General features: G+C 49.1%; 1 protein-coding gene and 2 long non-coding RNA genes across 4 annotated transcripts; 2 read left to right on the top strand and 1 right to left on the bottom strand.

Annotated features, from left to right (window-relative positions):
* The first annotated feature begins 236 nt into the window (after window positions 1-236).
* LOC147354113 (uncharacterized) lies at window positions 237-2,581 on the top strand. The gene is made up of 2 exons (XR_015146221.1): window positions 237-443; window positions 1,318-2,581. It is a non-coding gene; the product is annotated as an uncharacterized LOC147354113 (long non-coding RNA).
* Window positions 2,582-7,546: 4,965 nt separating this feature from the next.
* Window positions 7,547-17,396, top strand: AP2S1 (adaptor related protein complex 2 subunit sigma 1). Its single transcript, XM_086353284.1, has 5 exons — window positions 7,547-7,843; window positions 10,242-10,391; window positions 16,209-16,322; window positions 16,772-16,831; window positions 17,022-17,396. The coding sequence occupies exons 1-5, from the start codon at window positions 7,562-7,564 to the stop codon at window positions 17,121-17,123; spliced, it is 708 nt and encodes a 235-aa protein (XP_086209410.1). The 5' UTR covers window positions 7,547-7,561; the 3' UTR covers window positions 17,124-17,396.
* LOC147354111 (uncharacterized) lies at window positions 9,624-20,589 on the bottom strand. 2 transcript variants are annotated; one of them, XR_015146220.1, is made up of 2 exons: window positions 19,558-20,589; window positions 9,624-15,358 (listed from the first exon to the last, which is right to left on the bottom strand). It is a non-coding gene; the product is annotated as an uncharacterized LOC147354111 (long non-coding RNA). The 2 variants fall into 2 exon arrangements; XR_015146219.1 differs by lacking the exon at window positions 9,624-15,358 and adding an exon at window positions 17,020-19,437.
* Window positions 20,590-22,029: the final 1,440 nt, after the last annotated feature.

Below are 22,029 nucleotides of genomic sequence, written 5' to 3'. Positions count from 1 at the left end.
TCTGGGAGTTGGTGATGGACAGGGTAAACTGGCATGCTGTATGTAGTCCATGGGGTCGCAAAGAATCAGACACGACTGAGGGACTGAACTAGGCTTCCACAGCACCTTTGGGTCCTCCAACCAAGCCCTGACCACCCTGGGTTTCCCATATACTGATAGGTCTTTCCCACCAAACTGTGAGCCCCATGAGGACGGGACTCAATTGAGGCTGTCTCAATTGATGCTAATGTTCCTAGCACCTGTCCAGGCACAAGGCAGGGGCTCAGGCAGTGTTTCCCTGGATGAACGAAGGGAACCATCAAGGAGGGCCTTCCCAGCTCTGCATTTCTTTCCAATGTACAAGAGAGCGGGTGTTAGCTGAGCAAGCCAACCACCGGAAGCAGGTTTCCCTGGGGGCAGCCGCCTCCCGCGCACCCAGCTAACCTCCACTGCGGGATAAATAGGTAAGTGAGAAAACAATTAGCTGACAGAGGTGCCGCCTGTCAACGCAGGCCGTTGTCAAGTTGTCAAAATTTCCCCAGCATGGCCCTAGAGGCCCAAATAGCTGGGACTGGATTTCCCACTAATCGTGGAGCTGGAGTAGGTCAGAAGAAGGACCTGAGAATCTAGATCCGCATTCAAGAGATGCACAGATAGAAAAGTCTGCAAAAGAATTTTGCGCAGAGGGTGTAAATGCCAGGGCATATTCTCTCTCCATTCGAGTCTGAAAGAACCAAAGGGCGGGGACCAGGTCTCAGATTGACCAAATAGTCAGTGAGCTCACAGCGCCGCCTACAAACCGAACTGGGGAAGCTGCAGCTAGCTGATGCTTCTGGGGATGTCCGAGAGGGGTGAACTCTTCTGCCATTGGCCGGAAGAGCAGCCAATAACGAGGAAGGATCAGGAAGCGGGGAGGCATGGGATCACTGCAAAATCCCAGCATGGTGGGTACAAGATAAACGTCTGATGGAAAGATCGATGATGAACCTCCCAATTTCTATCAGCTTTACAATGGAGGGAATTCCCTGGCGCTCTCAATCCCTAATAAGGGAACTAAGATCCCACAAGCCATTCCGCTAGACCAAAAAAATAAAATAAAATAAGTTTTTAAAACTTAAAAAAATAAATTTAAAAAGAGACAGATCCTGGACTTTCCTGTCAGTCCAGTGGTTAAGACTCCACGCTTTCACTACAGGGGGCACCGGTTCGATCTCTGGTCAGAGAACTAAGATACCACATGCCACACAGCGTGGCCAAAAAATAGAAAGAAAAGATTGATCCTATTTTTTTCTTTTTAAAAAGTCTTTCTCTTTTAATTAACTAATTTATTTATTTTAGTCCTGAGGCCTAGCATGTTCCAGACCAGCACACCCTGCAGGGAAAATCTTGATATCTCTACCAGGAAAGTCCTGATGGATCCTGTATTTTAAAATGGAAATATAACACGTATGGAACAACAGACTGGTTCCAAATAGGAAAGGGAATACGTCAAGGCTGTATATTGTCACCCTGCTTATTTAACTTATACTCAGAGTACATCATGAGAAACGCTGGGCTAGATGAAGCACAACCTGGAATCAAGATTGCCTGGAGACTATCAATAACCTCAGATATGCAGATGACACCACCCTTATGGCAGAAAGTGAAGAAGAACTAAAGAGCCTCTCAATGAAAGTGAAAGAGGAGAGTGAAAAAGTTGGCTTAAAGCTCAACACTCAGAAAACTAACATCATGGCATCCGATCCCATCACTTCATGGCAAATAGAGGGGGAAACAGTGGAAACAGTGGCTGACTTTATTTTGGGGGGCTCCAAAATCACTGCGGATGGTGACTGCAGCCATGAAATTAAAAGACGCTTACTCCTTGGAAGGAAACTTATGACCAACCTAGATAGCATACTAAAAAGCAGAGACATTACTTTGTCAACAAAGGTCCATCTAGTCAAGACTATGGTTTTTCCAGTGGTCATGTACGGATGTGAGAGTTGGACTATAAAGAAAGCTGAGCACAGAAGAATTGATGCTTTTGAACTGTGGTGTTGCAGAAGACTTGAGAGTCCCTTGGACTACAAGGAGATCCAACCAGTCCATCCGAAAGGAAATCAGTGCTGGATGTTCATTGGAAGGACTGATGTTGAAGCTAAAACTCCAATACTTTGGCCACCTGATGCGAAGAGCTGACTCATTTGAAAAGACCCTGATGTTGGGAAAGATTGAAGGCAGGAGGAGAAGGGGACAACAGAGGAGGAGATGGTTGGATGGCATCACCGACACAATGGACATGAGTTTGGGTGGACTCTGGGAGTTAGTGATGGACAGGGAGTCCTGGCATGCTGTAGTTCATGGGCTTGCAGAGTTGGACACGACTGAGCAACTGAACTGATAACACGCATACTAAGAAGAACACAAATCACAAGTGTACAGTTCAATGAATATTCCAAAAGAACACACCCCTGTAACCAGAAACCAGGTAAAAAGAAACAGAATATGACCAATCTCTGAGAAGACCTCCCTCCATGTCCCTCTCCAGTCATTGATTTCTATGTCTTTTTTTAGTTTTGCCTGTTTTAATATTTTACATAAAGTGAATTAAGTGACCCTCTTTTGATCAACATAGTTTGTTGGGTTTACCCATACTATTTTAAATAAATGGAGATTGTTCGTTCTTGGTGCTGTGTAGTATTCCACAGAATGAAGGCTCCAGTATGTATTTGCTTCCCCGGTAGCTCAGCTAGTAAAGAATCCACCTGCCAATGCAGGAGACACAAGAGACATGGGTTCAAACCGTGGGTCAGGAAGATCTCCTGGAGAAGGAAATGGCAACCTACTCCAGTATTCTTGACTGGAAAATTCCATGGGCAGAGGTGCCTGGCGGGCCATACAGTCCATGGGGTCGCAGAGTCAGACATGACTGAGCATGAGCACATGTGCTCACGCACGCACACACACACACACACATGCACACAAAATGTACTTACTCATTCTACTGTTGGTGAGTAGTTTCCACTTTTTGGCTATTATGAATAGTGCTACTATGGACAGTCTAGAACATATCTTTTGGTAAATATGTGTACTCATTCCTGCTAGGTATGTACCGAAGAGTGGAATTTCGAGTCACAGGGTATACATGAGTACTCCAACCAGTTTCCCAAAGTGGATGTTATTTATATTCCTAGAGACATTTAGAAAAACTTCAGCTGCTCCATGTTTTCCCAAACACTTGATACTGTCCAATCTTTTTAATGTTGGCCATTCTAATGACTGTGTAGTGGTATGTCATTGTGATCTTAATTTGTCTTTCCCCAGTGATTAATGAACATCATTTCATATATACACGAACCTTCTTAATAGTAGCTTTTGTGAAATGCTATTCAAATCGTTGCCCGTTTTACTGTTGCTGTAAACTCTTAATTATTTTTAATACCTAATAATACATGAATTTCTCATCCTTGAAAAAAATACTCCAGCTAAGATGGAAGCTCCTTGGACAACCCAACCCCATCCTCTTGCCTCTCCCGAAATGTGTTTTCTTCTCAACTTCTCTCTATATTTGCCTGAATGCAAGTATTTTGTTGTGACTACATATGCACTAGTTGATTCTCCCCCATCAATGTCCATTTTGTCTCTTTCCAATTTTTCTCTATGACAAGCATGTTGTAATGGGATTGAAAGGAGAGGATCCTTCTAGGCTCTAAAGAGGAAGTGCTGGGGCTGGCCCTTTCTGTCTATGGCTATAGAAAATAGATAGGGACTTCCCAGGCGGCCCAGTGGTTAAGACTGCATGCTTCCACTGCAGGGGGTGCTCGTTCAACCCTTGGTTGGGGAACTAGGATGTCAGATGCTGTGAGGTACAGTCAAAAAAAAAAAGATTAAAAAATAGAATATAGATATATATTCTAGATAGATTTGTCTCTATTTATAGAATACATAGATATATTGTCAGATATCTGTTATATATATTGTAACATATACATATATATATATATATATATATATTGTTACGTGCTTGTGATTAGTCATTCAGTTGTGTCCGGCTCTTTGCAACCCCATGGACTATAGCCCACCAGGCCCCTCTGTCCATGGGATTTTCCAGGCAAGAATACTGGAGCAGGTTACCATTTCCTTCTCCAGGGGATCTTCCTGACCCAGGGATCGAACCCAAATCTCAGGTGTCTTCTGCATTGCAGGTGGATTCTTTACTGACTGAGCCATCAGGGAAGCCCCCATATATTGTTATGTATATATAAATGTATACGTATGTATACATATATATACACACATACACACATATTATACAGATATAGACAGACTCACATGCCAAACCACCCAAGCCATGAGATTCTTGAGAGCAGAGACAAAGTCTGTTCCCTGCCTGCACACTCTACCTGGCTTTGTCCCTAATGCCTCATCTGGGCCAGGTGCTTCTACTTGAAGCAACTGTGGTAGCCGGGCCTCCGAGACGGACCCCACTGATTCTCACTGGTATTCAGGTCCCCTTTTACATTGGATAGGGCAGTTCCGTGTACTGATAAGATATTGTGGAAATCACAGGGTGTGACTTTGAGGCCAGGTCATAAAAAATAGGGCAGCTATTGACCTGCCCCTTCTTGGCTCATTCACTCTGGCGGAAAACCACTGTCACGTGAGGACACTCACGTGTCCTAGTGGAGAGGGCCACCTGGCGAGGAACTGAGGCCTCCTGCCAACAGCCAGCATCAATCAGCCAATGCTGTTAGGGAGCCCCTGGGAGGGAGATCCTTCAGTGCCAATCGAGTCTTCAAATGACTGCAAACCCAGCTGACATCGTGACTGCAACCTTGGGAGAGACACCGCCCGGAATCACCTAGGTAAGCAGCTTCCAAATTCCCAATCCATGGAAGATAAGAAATATTTATCGTTGTTTGCTAAGCAATTTGTTATTTGCATATGTCATTTAAGTCTATATGCATAAGTCTATCGCATATGTCTATTTCCTCTGCTAGACCATGAATGCTGTTGGGGTGGGGACAGTGTCTGTTTTCTTTTCTTTCTTTTTTCTTTTATTATGGCAATATCCAAGCATAAAGTTTGAAAGCCTTACACAGTTCAGTTCAGTTCAGTTGCTCAGTCGCGTCCGACTCTTTGCGACCCCATGAACGGCAGCATGCCAGGCCTCCCTGTCCATCACCACCTCCCAGAGTTCACCCAAACCTATGTCCATTGTGTCGGTGATGCCATCCAACCATCTCCTCCTCTGTTGTCCCCTTCTCCTCTTGCCCTCAATCTTTCCCAGCATCAGGGTCTTTTCAAATGAGTCAGCTCTCTGCATCAGGTGGCCAAAGTATTGGAGTTTCAGTTTCAACATCAGTCCCTCCAATGAACACCCAGGACTGATCTCTTTTAGGATGGACTGGTTGGATCTCTTTGCAGTCCAAGGGACTCTCAAGAGTCATCTGCAACACCACAGTTCAAAAGCATCAATTCTTCTGTGCTCAGCTTTCTTTATAGTCCAACTCTCACATCCATACATGACTACTGGGAAAACCATAGCCTTGACTAGGTGGACCTTTGTTGACAAAGTAATGTCTCTGCTTTTTAATATGCTGTCTAGGTTGGTCATAACTTTCCTTCCAAGAAGCTTTACACAGTGTATACCCATATACTCAGCGTCTAGAGTCTATAATTTTGGTTATTTTTCACCTCTCTATCTTTTAATCTCTCTATCCACTAATCTAACTTCTTTTTCTGATGTATTTTAAGGTTAACTTCAGAGACTTTCCTGGCAGTTCAGTGGTTAAGAATCTTTTTTTTTTTTTTAGGACCCCCAACCCTCAGTGGTTAAGAATCTGCGCTTGCACTGTGGGGGTCTACAGTTCCGATTCCTGGTCTGAGAACTAAGATCCCACATGCTGTGCAGCACAGCCAAAATACAAAAAACAAAACAGTATGCATATCATCAACTAGGGTTCAATATTTTTGACTTTTTTTGTTCAGTTAAAAAACATTTTGGGGTGGGGGCGCAGTCCATGGAAACCCCTTAGGTAAATTTTATGTAATATGAAATGCACAAATCCTGTGTATTGTTTGTTGATTTTTGGCGTGAATCTACATCTATGTAACTAAAACCTCTTTCAAGATATAGAATATTACTATGCCAAATCCAGCATAACCCTTGCCTCCTAGCCCCCTGTCCACAGAGATAATCACTGCTCCTGGTTTTACATCATGGATCAGTTTTACCAACTTTAGTCTTCATGGTTATTCAAACAAATTACATACTAACTACTCATTCCTGTAAAACTTCTACTTAGCCTTAAGGGTGTCTGTTTCCCTGATTCCTATTCATTCATTCAGGAAACTTGTCAAACACCAGACTTGTGCCAGGCACTTAGCTGAGTGCTAGAGATCAGGCCTGGGACTAAGGGGAGGCAAGCCAGCTGCTCACTTTCAGGCTCTTGCAAGGATGGGGTCAACATCTAAGACTGAGTGCCTTTTAAAATTTTGTACCCTGGGCACATTGCTTACTTTATCCTGGTCCCAACCCTGTAGGTGATAGAGGAGTGCAAGAACTGAAAATGATCTACCTCTTTTTGCCCCTACAGTTACTCAACACCTATGTGTTGCTAATGCCAAGTCACTTCAGTCATGTCCGACTCTGTGCGACCCCATAGACGGCAGCCCACCAAGCTCCCCCATCCCTGGGATTCTCCAGGCAAGAACACTGGAGTGGGTTGCCATTTCCTTCTCCAATGCATGAAAGTGAAAAGTAAAAGTGAAGTAGCTCAGTTGTGTCCGACTCTTCGAGACCCCATGGACTGCAGCCTACCAGGTTCCTCCGTCCATGGGATTTTCCAGACAAGAGTACTGGAGTGGGGTGCCATTGCCTTCTCCGACCTATGTGTTAGTTCTTCTGCTAAAACCACACTTTTAATTTACATCCAGGGTATGTTTTGGTTTTATTATGGCAAGTCTGCCCTCAGTAGCAATACCTTTATGGAGTGCTTACTATGTGCCACCGTGTTCTAGTAAGGGGTTCCCAACAGCCGGGCCATATAAGAAGACAGGTGTACCTGTGAATAGGAAGCAAGAAGACCCTTATTACCTGATATAAACAGTGAACATTCATGATTTTAACTCATATTTATTGAACGCTTACCATGTGTCGAGCACTGTGCTAAGTACTTGGGAAACTGGCCGAAGCTTTAAAACCACCCCACTGAGGTGACCCCTTGATCACTTTCTCTTTAACAGAGGAAGAAATTGAGTTAAGAGGTGAAATTGCTCGCCCAAAGTCACAGAGTTAGGGAATGCGACGGCAGGATTTGCACACAGTTCTGACTTCCAAAATGATGCTATTAAATCACTGTCTGTCTCCCAGAGAAAACACTCAACACATTTTAGACAGAGCACTAGGTAAGCACGAAAACATAATTACATTTCCCAACGCTGTTTTATTTAAGACAGTTATTCCCATCATGTCCTTCTCGCCTAGGCTGGGAGGTGGTGGGAGGGCTGATGGAACTACTTTTCCCAGGATGCAACTCTCGTCTCGCTGGCTGTCAAGCATGTCGGGAACTGTAGTCCTCCGAGAAGATAATAACCCATGGCTCCCAACATGCATTTGGAGCCTGAACCTTGCCGTAGGAAAAGTCCAGTCGCGCGGCATGCTGGGAAGCGGGACAGGCTCTTTTCCCGGCTTGCCTCCCGGACGAGCAAGCCTATTTTTTTCAGGACTACAATTCCCAGCGGGCTGTGCGCGAGAGGGCGGGTGAGTTCTTCTGCCGGAAGTCCGCTCTACCCTTGGGTCCCCCAACAGCTGCCGGAGCCGGAGCCACCCAGAAGCCGCGGGACCGGGGCCGCTGGGGTCCGGACGGGGGTCGCCATGGTAACGAGGGCGCGCCTACGCTGGGGAAGGGCGAAGGGTGGGTCCACGTGCAGGTACTCCAGGCTCGGTGGGATATTGACAAGCCACCTCTGCTGCGGTGCGATGGTCTGGGCCGGGCGCGGGCTCTCGGGATTGGGGTCGATCCAAAGGCCGGCGAAGGAGGCAACTGGGGGTGGTTCTGGGCGCGAGTGTGTTACTGGGGTTATCGAGGCTAGGGGGAGCTTTTGAAGACCAGGTGCCAGGGGAGAGGGCTGTGCGGGAGGGAGACATTCGAGATGGTTGGAGGGTTTTGAAACGGGGAAACAGCTCACGAGGCAGGATCTCAGAAGCGGGGAGAAGGAACTGGAGGGGGCGTCCCAAGCGGAGGGCTTTCGGGAGTGCGTCAGGAGAGCTGGAGAAGAATGGGAGACGTTGGGATAGGAGAGAGGGGGTCTCTTGGGGCAGGAAGCTGATGTTGCAGGCGGAGAGGGGGTGTTGGAACTGGGTGGGATACTGCTGGTGTGAGAGAGTCTCAAGGGTAAGAGACTGGACCCTGGAGACAGGAAGTACTGTAGGGAATAGGGCTTTAGAGTTAGGAAAAGTGTACTGTAAGAGGGAAGAAGGCTTGGAGTAGGCAGTGAATACTACACATGAATGGGGAGCAATAGAACAGGTCTCTGCAAGAGGAGGGGTCTCAGAGGGTAGGGAGTAAGCATGGAAGTGAGAAGTGGGGAGGGGGTTTGGGGAACAAGGACTGGGCATGGGAGCTGGCACCAGTCCCCAGGGATGGGGCACCCTGACAGAGAGCCCTGAAACTGGGAAAGCAGGAGTCAAAAGAGAGCAACTCCAGCGGGGCCGGGGGAACTTGGAGGTAGAGAAGGCTGGGGGTGGGGGGCGGGCACTGAGAGGGGACATCAGAGGGGTGAGGATATAGAAAGGATGGGACTTCTCAGTGTGGATTCCCTGAGATGGAGAGACTCTAGTTGGGAGGAGAAACAGGAAGAGGTGTATGAGGGAATTCAGGAGTCAGAGACAGAGCTCTCCCTTAGTTCTGTAGCCCTGCTCCCGTCTCTCCTCCCTATCTCCTCCATCTGTCTCTGGCTCTGGCCCCCAGGCTGTGGCTGCCTGGTGTGGGTCCCACCCCCACCCCCCACCCCCCACCCCATGTCCTTTGCCTGCCTGCCAGGACCCCTGCCTTGCTAGGAAGTGGTTTTCCCTGGCTCAGCAGAAGGGGTTCTTCGAAGGAGAGTGTAATATCCTGTTCCCGTCCAGCTCAGATGAGTTGGGGGAGGAGGGATGGAGTGTGTAGAGAATGAGGCTTACGAAAGAGAGCGGCCTCTCATAACCCAGTGGAGGCTTCCACAAGTCAGGATAAGGGGATTCAGAGCAAAGCCTTTGGATTCCCAGCTCTGCTTTCTGGCTGTGAGACTTCCATTCTCTGAGCCTCGATTTCTTCATCTATAAACTGGACATGAGCACACAGAACTGGGCTCAAAGACAGGCTTCCTAGCTGCATGCACTTGGCCCATGATTTTCTTAAAGTCAAATGACAATGAATTATATCACTAAGAACTGATATTTGTATAACGCTTAGTATGTGCTAGTCACTGTTTTATCCCTGTTGTGCTCATGAACTCGTGCAGTGGTCTCATGAGGGAGGTGCTCTCATTATGCCCATTGCGTGGACAGTGAAACTGAGGTCCAAAGAGGTCAAGTAACTTGCCTACAGACTCACAGCCAACAGTGCCAGGATTCATTCGGGCTCTAGAGTCTGTGTTTTTAGGCATTTGGTCAAATGGCGTCAGTCATAATAGTTAATTTTATTGAACACTCAGTATGTAAATGGGACTTTACAAAACGCTTCCGAGATCAACTTGTTCGGTGTTCACAGTAGCCCTGTGACAGTTGAGCTGGCTTTTCAAAATCTTAAAAACACCTTAGGTCTCCCACACATCACTGATGGTAATTGCAGCTGATACCTGGCTTGCCTGTTAGTGCCAGCCACTGACTAAATTTATAAACTTATTTAACCTTCAAAACATCCTGACAAGGTGAGTCTTCTAAGGAAAACTGGTTTCACCATGGGGAAACTGAGGCGTAGAAGGGCGGATCTTTTGTCCAAGGTCAGGGAGACAAGACTTGGTGGAGCTTGGGACTCAGCGCCCTAGAAACGACTGCAGAGTTGGCCAGTGGACGAGAGATCACTCCACGGGGTGTTGGAGGGACCTGGGACCGGAGCATGTGGCCAGGTCAGCCTGGCTGGGCTCAGGGGAGTGGCCGAGACCCTTGGAAGGCAGGCAGCTGGGACACGTGGACCCTATCTTCCCCATGGGGCAGGGTGGGGCTGTTGGGCAGGGCCGCCCTGCACTGGCTCGCCCACCCCACCTCTCTCCCTGCCTCCTCCTCTTGCCATCCCCAGATCCGCTTCATCCTCATCCAGAACCGAGCAGGCAAGACTCGCCTGGCCAAGTGGTACATGCAGTTCGATGATGACGAGAAACAGAAGCTGATCGAGGAGGTGCACGCCGTGGTCACTGTCCGAGACGCCAAACACACCAACTTTGTGGAGGTGACAGCTACCCCCACCCCTGCCAGTGCCTCCCACACTCCCCTGCTTTCTTTTGATGGCCCCCTTCCCAGCCTCAGATGGCAATAACCCCTCAGACTCTCCTTCCTCCCCCCTCATTCATTTATCAACTTGCCTGCCGTCTTCTTTCCTTTTTGAGGAGGGTGGGTTACTTTTCAGGGTGAACATTTTCAGACATACAGGTTAGTACAATGAGAAGTCAACTGAAAATTCCCCCAGATTTCATCAGTATTAAGAGTTTGCATTTTTTTTCTCTTTTTCTCTCTTCTTATTTTTTTGGCCAAATAACCTTTTTTTTTTTTTTTCCTGGTGCCTTTTAAAAACTCACTACAAAAATGCTCAAACACATAAGCATAGAGAATGGTATAACGAACCATCCCTGGCTGGCGTGTTTTCAATTACGCTAGAGAGATCATGGGGGGATCCCCTGGCGGTCTGGAGGGTAGGATTGCATGCTGTCACTGCCAAAGGTGCGGGTTCAGTCCCTGGTTGAGGAACTAAGATTGCGTAAGCCATGTATTGCAGTCAAAAAAAAGGTATAGAGATAATGACAGTACATCTCTAAATATGACAGGGTACATCTCAGAAAATAAAGACACTGCCTTCCGTGACCACAGTATCATCAGGCCTGATCAAAGGAGTCATATTTCCTTACTAATATTAGTCTCAAGCCAATCAATATTTAAATTTCCCCCAGGTCATCAGAGGGCTTCCCAGGTGGCCCTAGTGGTAAAGAACCCACCTGCCAATGCAGGAGACATAAGAGATGCAAGCTCGATCCCTAGGTGAGGAAGATCCCCTGGAGGAGGGCATGGCAACCTGCTCCAGCATTCTTGCCTGAAGAATCCCATGGACTGAGGAGCCTGGCATGCTACGGTCCATGGGTCACAAAGAGTCAAACACGACTGAAGCAACTTAGCATCAAAACTGATTGTCCAGAGCCAGTCAAGGATCTTGGCGTTGGTTTTGGGCTCTTTATTGAGATGCTTCTAGCTTTAATTCCCACGGTATTAGCCTGTTAAGAGACCAGGCTGATTGTCCTGTCTGTGTGTGTTTATGCGCGCTTAGTCATGTCTGACTCTCTGTGACCCTGTTGACTGTGGCCCGCCAGGCTCCTCTGTCCATGTAGAGTTCAACACATATTTATTGGCAGCTCACTATGTGCCGAGTACTGTTCTAGGCACTGGTGATACAGCAGGAAATGAAACAGACCCAGTCCCTTCTCTCAGAGAGCTGACCGCTGAAGTTTTTAGTTTTAGTCGATGGGAGGTTGTTATTATAATGAAGATATAGTGTATCAGGTATGATAGATGCTAGGGAGAAAAAGGAAGCAGCTGTGGGGGATGGAATGGCTGGGATGTATACAGTGGGGGGTGGGGAGTGGAACGTAGGTTTAAATGGTTTGATCAGGAAGTCTTCATTGAACAGGGGACATTTGAACCCAGACCTGAAGGAATGGAGAAGTGGAAGGAGATGATATCTGAGAAAGGAATGTTCCAAGCCCAGGGAACAACAAGTGCAAAGACCCTGAGGCAGCAGGGCGTACAAGGGCATTCCTGAAATAGCAAGAAAGCCAGTGTATCTGAGGTGGGGTAAGCCAGGGAGGAAGGTGGGAGCAGATGAGATTGAAGATGTAACAGAAGCAGGAGGTTCGGGGCCTTGTGACCAGTCATGAGGACTTGGGCCCTTACATGAGGCTTTTGAGCTGAGGAGGGAAGTAGGCTAGCTTAGGCTTTAGGGATCCCTCTCTAAGGGGCAGGAGCAGAACCAGGGGACTGCTCAGGAGATGACCACTGCGGCCCAGGTGAGAGATGCTGGTGACTTTCACAGTCATGGAAACAGTGGGGGTGGCGAGAAGCATTTTGAAAGGAGAGCCAACTGAAGGGCCGAGGATTGGAGGAGGTGTGGGAAAGAGAATGGAGCCACCAGTAGGGGGTGCTGTCATTTCTCCAGATGGGCTGACTTAGCAAAGAACAGGTGGAGGGGAAGATCAGCAGTGGGGTGTCCATTCCCAACCCAGTGGAGATGTGGGGGGCGGGATGATGAAGGGAGGGGAGCTGGAGCATAAGGGATGTCGGCTCTCCTGGGGCACCATGCTGCCGGCGCAGGGCCGGCCCCATGCTGAGTGCTGGAAACGACAGCAGCTGAGGGACCCGGAGTGGGCAGGGAGGCGGATTACGAGGAGCCAGAAAGGTTTGATGCCAGGTGAGAATGTCACAGGGCGGCCGGACCATCTTAGGTCCCTCCCGACCCAGGCCCGCTCCAGACTGGAGCCCTATGCAGGGCATCACTGGTGACACAGCGGTGACAGGAAGGACCCAGGCAGACGACAGCAGGAAAGAAAAGAAGAGCGCCATTCAGGGTCAGAGCCAGCCAAGGCCACACCGGCGGTGACAGTCAGTGGGTAACTTCTCCAGCTCAAGTCTTTCTGCCCTCGTGGCTTCTTGTCTCGATCCCGCCCCTCCAGAGCAGGGACCTTCAATCATTTGATTGTGTATTTTTTTTTTTTTTTTAAGTAGAGTTAACATCCTGATATATTCTTACTAATCCATGGATTATGTGCAGGAGCTACTGTAATAACATTGGGCTTCCCTGGTGACTCAGCGGTAAAGAATCTGCCTGCCAATGTAGGAGATGTGGGTTCGATCGCTGGGCAGAGAATATCCCCTGGAAAAGGAAATGGCAACCTGCTCCAGTATTCAGCCCGGCGGGCTGCAGTCCCTGGGGTCTCAAAAGAATCGGACACACTTAGGGACTAAAGGACTAAACAACAGCTCAAAAGTATGCTGCTGCTGCTGCTAAGTCGCTTCAGTCGTATCTGACTCTGTGCAACCCCATAGATGACAGCCCACTAGGCTCCTCTGTCCCTGGGATTCTCCAGGCAAGAATACTGGAGTGGGTTGCCATTTCCTTCTCCAGTGCATGAAAGTTAAAAGTGAAAGTGAAGTCGCTCAGTTGTGCCCGACTCTTAGCGACCCCATGGACTGCAGCCTACCAGGCTCCTCCGTCCTTGGGATTTTCCAGGCAAGAGTATTGGAGTGGGTTGCCATTGCCTTCTCCGAAAAAGTATGCTGCTGCTGCTGCTGCTGCTAAGTCGCTTCAGTCGTGTCTGACTCTGTGCGACCCCATAGATGGAAGCTCACCAGGCTTCCCCGTCCCCGGGATTCTCCAGGCAAGAACACTGGAGTGGGTTGCCATTTCCTTCTCTAATGCATGAAAGTGAAAAGTGAAAGGGAAGTCAGTCAGTCGTGTCCAACTCTTCCCGCCCCTATGGACTGCAGCCTACCAGGCTCCTCCGCCCATGGGATTTTCCAGGCAAGAGTACTGGAGTGGGTTGCTATTGCCTTCTCCACAAAAGTATCAGTTCAGTCAGTTCAGTTCAGTCGGTCAGTCGTGTCCAACTCTTTGCGACTCCATGAATCGCAGCACACCAGGCCTCCCTGTCCATCACCAACTCCTGGAGTTCACTCAAACTCATGTCCATCAAGTCGGTGATGCCATCTAGCCATCTCATCCTCTGTCCCCTTCGCCTACCTCCAATCCCTTCCAGCATCAGTCTTTTCCAATGAGTCAACTCTTCGCATGAGGTGGCCAAAGTATTGGAGTTTCAGCTTTAGCGTCAGTCCTTCCAATGAACACCCAGGACTGATCTCCTTTAGAATGGACTGGTTGGATCTCCTTGCAGTCCAAGGGACTCTCCAGAGTCTTCTCCAACACCACAGTTCAAAAGTATCAATTCTTTGGCGCTCAGCTTTCTTCACAGTCCAACTTACATCCATACATGACCACTAGAAAAACCATAGCCTTGACTAGACGGACCTTTGTTGGCAAAGTAATATCTCTACTTTTGAATATGCTATCTAGGTTGGTCATAACTTTCCTTCCAAGGAGTAAGCATCTTTTAATTTCATGGCTGAAATCACCATCTGCAGTGATTTTGGAGCCCCCAAAAATAAAGTCTGACACTGTTTCCACTGTTTCCCCATCTATTTCCCATGAAGTGATGGGACCAAATGCCATGATCTTCGTTTTCTGAATGTTGAGCTTTAAGCCAACTTTTTCACTGTCCTCTTTCACTTGCATCAAGAGGCTTTTTAGTTCCTCTTCACTTTCTGCCATAAGGGTGGTGTCATCTGCACATCTGAGGTTATTGATATTTCTCCCAGCAATCTTGATTCCAGCTTGTACTTCTTCCAGCCCAGTGTTTCTCATGATGTACTCTGCATATAAGTTAAATAAGCAGGGTGACAATATACAGCCTTGACGAACTCCTTTTCCTATTTGAAACCAGTCTGTTGTTCCATGTCCAGTTCTAACTGTTGCTTCTGACCTGCATACAGGTTTCTCAAGAGGCAGGTCAGGTGGTCTGGTATTCCCATCTCTTTCAGAATTTTCCACAGTTTATTGTGATCCACACAGTCAAAGGCTTTGGCATAGTCAATAAAGCAGAAATAGATGTTTTTCTGAAACTCTCTTGCTTTTTCCATGATCCAGCGGATGTTGGCAATTTGATCTCTGGTTCCTCTGCCTTGTCTAAAACCAGCTTGAACATCAGGAAGTTCATGGTTCATATATTGCTGAAGCCTGGCTTGGAGAATTTTGAGCATTACTTTACTAGCGTGTGAGATGAGTGCAATTGTACTATAGTTTGAGCATTCTTTGGCATTGCCTTTTTTTGGGATTGGAATGAAAACTGCCGTTTTCCAGTCCTGTGGCCACTGCTGAGTTTTCCAAATTTGCTGGCATATTGAGTGCAGCACTTTCACAGCATCATCTTTCAAGATTTGAAATAGCTCAACTGGAATTCCATCACTTCCACTAGCTTTGTTCGTAGTGATGCTTTCTAAGGCCCACTTGACTTCACATTCCAGGATGTCTGGCTCTAGGTGAGTGATCACACCATTGTGATTATCTTGAAGATCAAAAGTATAGGCATTCTCAAAGATAAGCTAGGTGGGGAAAAAATGAAGAAAAATCAGGGGCTTGAGTTGACTTTTGAAGTAGCCAGCAGATGGCGCCACACACACAACACTGGCCTGGATTTTTCAGATGCTTTGCCAGCTAGTACATCATGGATCTCTGTCTATGGCTTTATCTACTTACACATGGTGTAAAATTAGAGTCTGCGTCCCTGGCTCATGAATATTTATTCCTGGGTTGTATTTATGTGTTATGGTAGGAATATTTATATTACGGTTCAGTTAAGGGCAGGACTAGGATTGTCTTGGTTACAGGAGGCAGTGAGCCTGGACTGCTCAGCACAAAGCCTGCCACACAGCATGTACTCCGGCAGTGTTTGTGGAAGAATTTGCTAGCTTAGTTCCAGGATGAGGAGTTTGACTCCTTCCAGAGGCAACAGCAAGTCACAGAAAGGGGGAGATGGATACCCTGGAGCACCCCCACCTCTCGGCTCTGGGCTTTTGCCCGATACTATTCCCTCTGCCTAAAGCACTCCTGCCTGATCACTCCTGCTCATCCTCCAGATTTCAGTGCAGATGCCCCCTCTTCCAGGAAGCCCTCCCGGACTGCAAGGGTGGGTCAGCCTCTTGTCCCCTCTGAGCACCCACAGCCCCTCGCTGCCCACTTAGGGGGTGACTAAGGATGACGCTTCATTGGACTGTGAGCCCGAGGCAGGGAGAGCCAGGCCACCCCTCTGTCCCCAGCGCAGAGTCAGGCAACAGAGCAGGGCCTCCGGGACCACGTGTGGAACGCAGGACTGCACGTGTTGGTGCCATCCTGCCCAGTATGCGGGGTCCTGGGCACGCCCTGCGGCTGACCGCCTGCCTCTCTGCCCCGCAGTTCCGGAATTTCAAGATCATTTACCGACGCTATGCCGGCCTCTACTTCTGCATCTGCGTGGACGTCAATGACAACAACCTGGCCTACCTGGAGGCCATCCACAACTTTGTGGAGGTGCGCGGGCCGGGGGCCAGGAGGGCGGCGGGCGCCGTCTGGATGCCCTCTGTTAGGGTGCGGGGCCCTCAGCCTGCGGGAGGGGACACTGTCTTTCTCTGCCCACCTTGATGTTTCCTCCGGTCTCTGTTTCCCTTCAGTTTCTCTCTGCCTTGTTTCTTTATTTACTTATTTATTTTGCCTGCACCGGGTCCTAGTCGCAGTGCTTGGGATCTTCGCTCTTCATTGCAGCACGCAGGATCCCTAGTTGTGGCGTGTGGCCGCTGATTCCCTGACCAGGGATCGAACCCGGGCCCCCTGCCTTGGGAGCACGGCGTCTTAGCCACGGGACCAGGGCAGTCCCCTCGGCCTTGATGTTGTGCCACCTCTTTCTGACGCCTCTGCTCCTGTCTGTGCGTGTGTGTGTTTCTCCTTGCCCATCTCGCATCACCTCTGTCTTCTTCTCCTAGGTCTTAAATGAATATTTCCACAACGTCTGTGAACTGGACCTGGTATTCAACTTCTACAAGGTGGGCTCCTGGGGAAGATGAGGAGGAGGGAGCCAGAGGAGGGGGTCTGTGAGGGGCCAGAAGCCCACAGCCACCCTGGTGCCTCCGCTGGGGTCTGTTTGCTGGTTCTTGGGCATCAGAATTTCCCAGCTCCCCGGGGGTCCCCTCCACTGCTCACCCCAGAGTCTCCCCACGCCCTCCCTTCCCTCAGGTTTACACGGTCGTGGATGAGATGTTCCTGGCCGGCGAGATCCGTGAGACCAGCCAGACGAAGGTGCTCAAACAGTTGCTGATGTTGCAGTCCCTGGAGTGAGGGCGGCCGGCCCCTCCCACCCCGGTCCCTTCCCGGACTAGCCTGCTCGCTTCCCCTTTCCGGGCCCAGGGTCCACCCCAGCGGCCCCCTCCCTCAGCTGCCCAGGAGGAAGGCACCCAGCTGGGTCTGGGCCACCAGGGAGGAGGCCACACCCCACGGCCTCGGGGCCCCAGCTGTAGGCGGAGGCCACCTCGAGTGTACCGAGTAACCGTGCTGTCCTCGTGTGATGCCGTGAGCGTGTGCGTGGAGCCCCCAATAAACCTGTGGTCCCCGCCTGGCCTCATCTCCTTGCGCCTCTGCCTGTCCTCCCTGGGAACCACAGGCAGCTCCAGGGGCCCTGCTGTTGGTGCATCGGGTAGTCGGTCAACAAGCACACCTCGGGCTGAGTGAGGGAGCGATGGGGGGGCAGGGGCATTCATACCTGCTGCTGCCCGCAGACGGCCCCAGGGGACTGGGAAGGGTGACAGATTTAGACACTGAGCTCTCACTCCTAAAATAATGACACTCAGAGCCAATGCCGACATCTCTCAGGCCGTTCTAAGCCATGACATGTACCTTTGTTAACCCTCACGAGAGGTTGCAGAAGGGATGGTTAGAGGGGCTCACTCAGCTCAGACAGTCACAGAGTGAGTCTGCAGCTGAACCAGGTTTTTTTTCTTTTTTTTTTTTTAATTGTTTATTTTTGGCTGTGCTAGGTCTTCGTGGCTACGCAGGGACTTGCAGCGAGTGGGGGGGCACCAGCTTCTCACTGCAGTGGCTTCTCTTGCTGTGGGGCTCAGGCTCAGTCGTCATGATACAGCGTTAGTTGCCCCGTGGCACGTGGGATCTTCCCAGACCAGGGATCGAACCTGTGTCCCCTGCGTTGGCAGGTGGATTCTTAACCACTAGACCACCAGGGAAGTCCTGAACCAGGGTGGTTTTGAGCCCAGGCAGGCGGCTCCAGAGTGCTAGTTCTCAGACACGAGGCCCGAGGTGCAGGCTTGGGCCCCACGTTCAGTGGTTCCCAGCCGCGGCACTGCCAGCCCTCAGGTCTTCACTGTGTGAGGCTGTCCCGGGCGTGGCCTGCCTGCCCGCTGCCGTCTGCCAGGTGCCAGCACCAAGTGGCCCTCAGCCCTTCTGGCAACAGGAAACACTCTTGCGTGTTTTCTTTGTTTTTGGCCACCTCGCTCAGCTTGCAGGATCCTGGTTCCCCGACCAGGAATTAAACTCAGGACCGTGACGGTGAAAGTGCCAAGTCCTAACCACCGGATCACCAGGGAATCCCCCGCGCATGTTTCTAGTGCCCTCTGGAGTGGCTGTGCCCCCTCCCCCCATGCCCATTGAGAACAGAGTGGTGGCCGCCAGCTGCAGCCCTGGCTGGCACCCTTGGCAGAGCTGAGAACGCCAGGCATGCGGCATCCGCTCCTACTAATGTGATCCAGCTTCGTGTCATCCTACCCCCTGCAGGGGACGGGCATGTCCCAGCTCAGTCAGAGGCACACTGTACAACCTCAGGGTCAGTCACTTAAGCCCTCTTGCCTCTGTTTCTTCATCTAGCAAGTGGGTCGACTATAGTTTTTACTCTCATGGAGTGTCCCTGAGGAGTAAATGAATGAATGCTGGGTAGTACCTAGCATTGGTCGGCATGCATTCACTGCACAGACATTAAGTGCCTTCTGTGTGCACAGCCCTATGAGAGACAAGATGCCTGTAGACATGGACGGTGAGCACATAATCATCCTCATTTAACTTGGGACACTGAGGCTTGGGGAGGTGAATTCTTTTTATAGATAAATTGTTCCAACAGTGTATTTGTTTCTTGTTGCTGCTGTAATGTTATCTCAAGCTGAGTGGCTTAAACCAACAGGACTCTGATCACTCGTGAGGAGTGAGACCATGGGTGGGGGCCAGCCAGCTGAGGCTTGGATCTGCAGCTGGGTGATACAGGGTGGGAGGTGAGGTCATTTCCACGTGCCACAACGGAAGACCCAGCACAGCCTACATAAATGAATAATAAAAATATTTTCCAGAACATTTCATCACCCCCAAAAGAAACCCGTACCCTTAGCTATCACCCCTTAATCCCTCCATCCCCTCCTCCCCTCACCCCAGCCCTGAGTCAACCTGCTGCTGTTGCTGCTAAGTCACTTCAGTCATGTCCAACTCTGTGCGACCCCATAGATGGCAGCCCACCAGGCTCCCCCATCCCTGGGATTCTCAAGGCAAGAACACTGGAGTGGGTTGCCATTTCCTTCTCCAAAGCATGAGAGTGAAAAGTGAAAGTGAAGTCGCTCAGTCGTGTCCGACTCTTAGCAACCTCATGGACTGCAGCACCCTGGAATCAGAGAAAAAAGCGTGCTCAGGGAAAGAGAGTATGCACACATTAAAGGCTGTTGAGATCACCACAGCTCTATGAGAATGGCTCATTAAATACACCAAATGCAAAGGAACTTACCTGGTGGTGCAGTGGTTAAGACTCCGAGCTCCCAATGCAGGGGGCCCGGATTCGATCCCTGGTCAGGAAACTAGATCCCACATGCCACAACAAAGTGTTTGCATGCCACAACAAAGACCTGGCATAGTTAAATAAAAAAATAAATATTTAAAAAGAATTCAGAGTGTGCCAGGCAAGCTTGCAGAGCTCTTGTACATTGCTGCTTGGAATGGAGAAAGGGGCGGGTGCTCTGGAAGGATCTGGCAGGTTCTTAAAAAGTTAAACATTACATTTACTTTATGACTCAGCAATCCCACTCCTATTTGTTTACCCAAGGGAAATAAAAACTGATGTACAAAATTTCTACATGAACCCAAGTTAAATGAAGACATAGATTCATGCAGAAACTTGTCCGTGAGTGTTCATAGCAGCATTACTCACCTTAGCCAAAAGACGGAGACAACCCAGAGACTTGTCAATGGATGAAGGGATAAATAAGATATTCTGTGTCTACATGGATTATTATTAATTGTGTAAAAAGAATGAAACATTGGTATGTACTGCAGTATGGATGAACTCTGAAAATGTATGATGACTGAGAGAAGACAGTGGTAAAAGACCACATATCACATGATTCTGTATCATATGAAATTTCCAGAACAGTCCATGTTTTGTTTTGTTTTGAAATTCCTGTGTGTGTTTATTTATTTATTTTTGGCTGCACTGGCTCTTCGTAGCTATGTGTGGGTTTTTCCAGGTGCAGTGAGCAGGGGCCACCCTCTGGTTGTAGTACAGGGGCTTCTCATTGCGATGGCTTCTCTTGTTGCAGAGCACAGGCTGTAGAGTGAGGGCTCGGCAGTTGTGGCTCACGGGTTTAGTTGCCCTGTGGCATGTGGGATCTTCCTCGACTAGGGGTCAAACCTGTATCCCCTGCATTGGCAGGTGGATTTTCATCCACTGGACCACCAGGGAAGTCCTAAGCCAATCCATGTAGACAAGAGCAGATTAATGATTGAGAATGGTTGAGGTATTGGTATTTGGGGGTTGATAGCTAGAAGGTCTTGCCTGGAAAATCCCATGGGCGGAGGAGCCTGGTAGGCTGCAGTCCATGGGGTCGAGAAGAGTCAGACGTGACTGAGCGAATTCCCTTTCACTTTTCACTTTCATGCATTGGAGAAGGCAATGGCACCCCACTCCAGTACTCTTGCCTGAAAAATCCACTGGACAGAGGAGCCTGGTAGGCTGCAGTCCATGGGGTCGCTAAGAGTCGGACACGACTGAGCAACTTCACTTTCACTTCACTTTCCTGCATTGGAGAAGGAAATGGCAACCCACTCCAGTGTTCTTGCCTGGAGAATCCCAGGGATGGAGAAGCCTGATGGGCTGCTGTCTATGGGGTTGCACAGAGTCGGACACGACTGAAGTGACTTAGCAGCAGCAGCAGCAGCAATGCTGCTAATGACTGAATAAATAAATTTCACCTTGCAGTGGCAAACAGAAAAACAAAACCCCAACCCCCGCCCCCCCCAGGTGTTATTGTTACACTGGCTTTATTCTTAACCACCCAAAACTGGAAACAATCCAAATGTCCTCCAACCAGTAAATAGATAATAATCTGTGGTCCCTCCAGGCGATGGATGGATATTCTTCAGCATGAGCAAAGAACAAGCAGCTGATACAATTCTACAAGGTGGATAAATCTCAAATCTCACATCTTTTTGCTGAGGAAGAGAATCCAGACCCAGAAGGGTACACGCCTCTGTGAAATTATTATTTTTGGTTTTGTTTTTTTGGCAGAGCCACACAACAGGAAGGATCCTCGTTCCCGACCAGGGACTGAACCCATGCCCCCTGCATTGGAGCATGGAATCTCAACCACCGGGCTGCCAGGGAAGTCTTTTTTTTTTTTTTAAACAGCACTGCAAGTCTAATGTGATCTCAGTTCCCCGGGGAGGGATTGAACCCAGGCCACAGCAATGAAAGCCCGGAATCCTAACCATTAGGGTAACTAGGGAACTCCCACAATGTTGTTATAAGAATGAAGTGACTGAGGACAGACAGATCAGGGATTGCCAGGGGCTGGTAGGTGAGCTGGGGATTAAACCACAGAGGAGCACCAGAGGACTTCTGAGGGCGATGGAATTCTTCCATGTCTCCATTGTGACCGTGGACTGTCTGACCTTCTGCCTTGATCAAAGCTCATGGACCTGTCCATTAAAAAGGATGAGTTTTAGAGACGTCCCTGGCGGTCTTGAGAAACCTATGTGCAGGTCAGGAAGCAACAATTAGAACTGGACATGGAACAACAGACTGGTTCCAAATAAGAAAAGGAGTACGTGAAGGCTGTATATTGTCACCCTGCTTATTTAACTTCTATGCAGAGTACATCATGAGAAACGCTGGGCTGGAAGAAGCACAAGCTGGAATCAAGATTTCTGGGAGAAAGATCAAGAACCTCAGACATACAGATGACACCACCCTTATGGCAGAAAG

The sequence above is a fragment of the Bos grunniens genome, chromosome 18 (genome assembly GCF_055505025.1).
Source record: "Bos grunniens cultivar Pamir isolate PY7600 chromosome 18, Bosgru_T2T1.0, whole genome shotgun sequence".
NCBI classification, from domain to species: Eukaryota; Metazoa; Chordata; class Mammalia; order Artiodactyla; family Bovidae; genus Bos; species Bos grunniens.
Note: the sequence above shows the minus strand (reverse complement) of the source record. Positions and strands in the feature narration are given on the sequence as shown.